We start from the raw sequence: 4,089 nt of genomic DNA, 5'->3' as shown, positions 1-4,089 counted from the left end.
TTTTTGGAGGGGGAGGGGGTGGATAGCCCCTCATCAGAGCTAAACAACAAAAGAAATCTGAAGCTTCTTTGTTGAACAGTTTCTGAGTTATAAGCTATTTTGCATGTCCTGACACCAAGGAGCCCCCTCCTCAAAAATGGGGTCTATCGTAAAGCCGTTGGCTGGTGCAGTGTAGGTCAGACTCATCTACAGTCCTGCCTAATTTCATGTTGATTGGTGCAGCTGTTTTTGTGCGACAGTTAAGAATCTCCGGAGAAAAAAATAAAAATAAACAGTAAGAAAACGTTATGACCCTGCTCACACTTGGCATGCGGGGGTCCTAATAAAGCTGAACCCCAGCTGAACCCCAGCAGTCCAGGCTCAGAGTCCAGCTCTGGGTACCCTCACCAGGGGGGAGGTGTTTATACTTGGTACTTTTGTTGAGAGTTTTCTCCATAAGGACACGCAGCAGAACACTTCAGAACTTATGAAAAGTTGTAAAAAGAGTAAAAGCTTGAGGAACAACTGAATGGTGTGCGACACACACAGTCTGTGGGGTTACAAACATTCGGAGGTGCCTGACCATGCGAGGGGACGAGGTGCGATTGTGTCACCTTTGGTGCTGTACCTCCCCCCGTGTTCAACAACTATAAACCTAGCTTCAGTTGTTGGACTGATGAAGTCAATCGAAACGTTTTAGCACACAGCTAAAATCAGCAGCGAGTGAAAAGAAGAACTGTTGCTCATCAGTGTCATTTTCAAACTGATGGCAGACAATAACTGTAGAAACAGTTCCTGCTGCGCAGGCTCTACAGCTGCTGGGTCACACTGGACTTTGTGTTTCTATATAGGCTTCATTTCAGTTTAAACACTAACGACATGATGGAATCTAGAGCTGGGCGGTATGACCCAAATTTTATATCACAGTATTTTCAACAATTACACCAGTTTCACGGTATTCGCTGGTATTATTTCCCTCACAGCTCAGCTGATAATAAAATGTACAAACTTTGCTTATTGGCTTTTTTCTTTTACTGTACCTCTGTGTCACTAGCTGCGTTTCCATTGACCATGAAAATGCACAAATTAGAATTTTGAAAATAAATTTGCTCAATGAAAACACGTCAATTTTGTAAAAAAAAAAAAATTACATTTTTCGACAAAATGTTTTTGCGTTAGGATGAGGTGGTTTTTCAGCCGTATCGAAATTGGTGTTTTTCACAAAACTGCAATGGAAACACTTTTTTCACTTCACAGGAGTCACTTGATCAATAACCGGCTGTTTCTACTGGTGAAAAAGACGACGACGAAGAAGATAACAGGAAGTAGAAGTAGTAGTAATATCACAGAAGTAGTATAAAATAGTAAACTCACCGACTACAGTTTCTCAAAAACACAGCATACGTAGCCACTCCCAAGTAGGGACTTGTCTCTGGAAAGCCTCGATAAAAGACGCCGACGTCTCCTCTGATAATGAGCGCTAGTGTCATGGTAGCAACATGCTATGTGTTTACATCCATCGCCGCCATGTTTGTAATGACTTATCGTGAGAACAAACGTATTCACGCGTGACTTTAATAACATTTCTTMCTTAATGGAAACATAACAGTTGCGAAACGGTGTTTTTCGGCATTAACAGAATATCGACAAAGTTTTGCGCACTTTTTCAATGGAAACGCAGCTACAGTTTCCCTCCTCTTGTACGTCTTTTCTTCTTTGCCTGGTTGAAGACAGTAATCATGCATTTTAGTCCGATCATGAAGGGTTGAGAAAAGATCATTATCGGGTCAATCGTTGTGCGAAACGTTGCGCGTTAAATCTAACTGTGCACGTCACTGAAGAGGGATTTTTTTTTACGTCAGTCAATATAAGCAGCTGAAACACCACCTGCCGCCAGTTACTGCAACGTTAGCATGCTAATGTGCTTAGCGGTGCTGTGGAAAACGTGTTCCCCGGGAAACAGTTCACTGGCGGCCGTGACGAAATGTTCYGCACATGTTCAGGCTATTTAAACCGCTATGTCCGGTATTCAGAAAATTAATATCATAAAAAAATAAAAACTGGTTTTCAGTACAAAACGTTATACCTCCCAGCACTAATGGAATCTGTTGTGTTCTGGGTGGATTGGGACCATTTTACAACCTGATAAAGAACATTTTATGTCCTGAAATTAAAAACTCTAGAACAGACAGAGGGCGGAGTTTATTTTACCATGAATAGTTTCTAATTGAAAGCTATTATGAGCTTGCTTTGAGATAATTTAGGGTTTCTTTGACTGTTTTTACCTCCACTGACCAAATAAAAAAAAGAAAACTAGAGCACCACACACACACACACACACACGCACACACACACACGCACGCACAGTAAAAGACAATGACATATTGTTTTAAAAAACACCCTCATGATGACACAATTGTTTGAACCAATTGTGAGAAATGCTTCAGCTTCCTGGGGTTAGAAAGACAAACGTGGATCTTTGTTTTTATACAGTTGCATAGAAGATTAAAAACCAACTTTAGGATGTTTTTAAGAAACTACAGAAATTCATCTTAGTATATATATATTTCTTTTTTCTTTTTTTATTTGATTTGAACTGCAATCCTTCACAAAAATAGACGTTATATTCTCTGTGTAAACAGTTTCGATCCAGTTGTTCTGACTTGAAAAAACATGCGATATGTAGCGGGTGGAGGGGAGGGGGATGGAGGGATGGATGGACGGAGGGATGGATGGATGGATGGAGGGACGGATGGATGGAGGGATGGACGGAGGGATGGGCGGGGTCAAAAAGGTGGAGCCCGCTGCAGCTGGGTGCTCTGCTCGTCAGTCATGGCGCTGACCAGTGACTCCATGGCACGGCCCAGATCATCGGCCATGTGGAACAAACTGCTGACGCTGGGACCTGAGGAGACAGGAGAGGAAGACTGACAGCTGCTGCGCTAACCGAGGGTGGGACAGTGTTGGAGTCAAGACCACCAAGACCAACACCACAGTGTCTCCAGACCGAGATAAGACCAAGACTTTTAGGGCCTGGACCAAGTCCAGACCAAGACCAAAAAAAAACTAGTGTCCAAAAATGGTGTGTTCAAAAAATATATAAAAAAGGTTTCTGCGCTGCTATATAACCATAAACCCCTCTACCAAACTCCAATGGACTGATCTGGTTTGAATTTGAATCATGTTTTAAATCCAATGAAATCAGAGAYGGTAACTAATACAATGGACAATAATCTGGCTGTTTAATGAGAGTTCCACAGCTGTGGTCTTGAAACTAAATGTCTGAGACCGAGACAAGACCATGACCATCCAAAAGTGGACTTGAGACCGGTCTGAAGTACTACAACACTAGGGTGGGACATACGTGACAGAATCCCCTCCTGGTGATGACTCATCAGATTAAACCTGTGCAGCGCTGCATGTGTGAGRGGAGAGATGTTCCTGGACTTAAAGTGATCCCCGATTAGTTGTAACATTAGACTTTATATGATAAACAGATACTTTAACTGTAAAATAAAGACTGTAAAAATACTGTAGGATGTTCAGTGTTTATTATTTTTAAACTAAAAGTTTAATACTATATTACACAGACGGAGCCATTTTATTTACACACAAAGCATTCTGGGTAAATGATGACATCAACTAGGTCCTCGGTGCGAAGCTGCTAGCGAGCTATATCCACCCTGAAGGTTAATCTTGGACAATATCTGATGATCGACTCTTTTAAATGAAACCAGAGAGCGTTGACAGAGAGGAGAAGGTAGAAATGACTCAGCGAGGTTCTTCTTCCATGAAGCAGTTCTGTTGTCCTCCATCCATATTTTCAGTTCCAGGCTGAGTCATTTCTACCTTCTCCTCTCTGTCAACGCTCTCTGGTTTCATTTAAAAGAGTCGATCATCAGATATTGTCCAAGATTAACCTTCAGGGTGGATATAGCTCGCTAGCAGCTTCGCACCGAGGACCTAGTTGATGTCATCATTTACCCAGAATGCTTTGTGTGGGAATAAAATGGCCTCGGCTGTGTTAAAACCATTTTTTTTAAAAATTATAAAAACTAAACATCCTACAGTATTTTTACAGTCTTTATTTTACAGTTAAAGTATGTTTAT

General features: G+C 41.5%; 1 protein-coding gene across 1 annotated transcript in view; it reads right to left on the bottom strand.

Annotated features, from left to right (window-relative positions):
• Nucleotides 1-2,525: 2,525 nt before the first annotated feature.
• LOC106525875 (dystrophin) overlaps nucleotides 2,526-4,089 on the bottom strand; it is a gene marked incomplete at its 5' end in the record, with an annotated part of 34,361 nt that continues 32,797 nt past the window's right edge. Inside the window, 1 exon segment of the mRNA XM_014020247.1 lies at nucleotides 2,526-2,884. Coding sequence (XP_013875701.1) covers nucleotides 2,766-2,884 — 119 coding nt within the window.

Source organism: Austrofundulus limnaeus, unplaced genomic scaffold, assembly GCF_001266775.1.
Source record: "Austrofundulus limnaeus strain Quisiro unplaced genomic scaffold, Austrofundulus_limnaeus-1.0 Scaffold245, whole genome shotgun sequence".
Classification (NCBI taxonomy): Eukaryota; Metazoa; Chordata; class Actinopteri; order Cyprinodontiformes; family Rivulidae; genus Austrofundulus; species Austrofundulus limnaeus.
The sequence above is the reverse complement of the archived record's forward strand: the minus strand, read 5'-3'. Positions and strand labels throughout refer to the sequence as shown.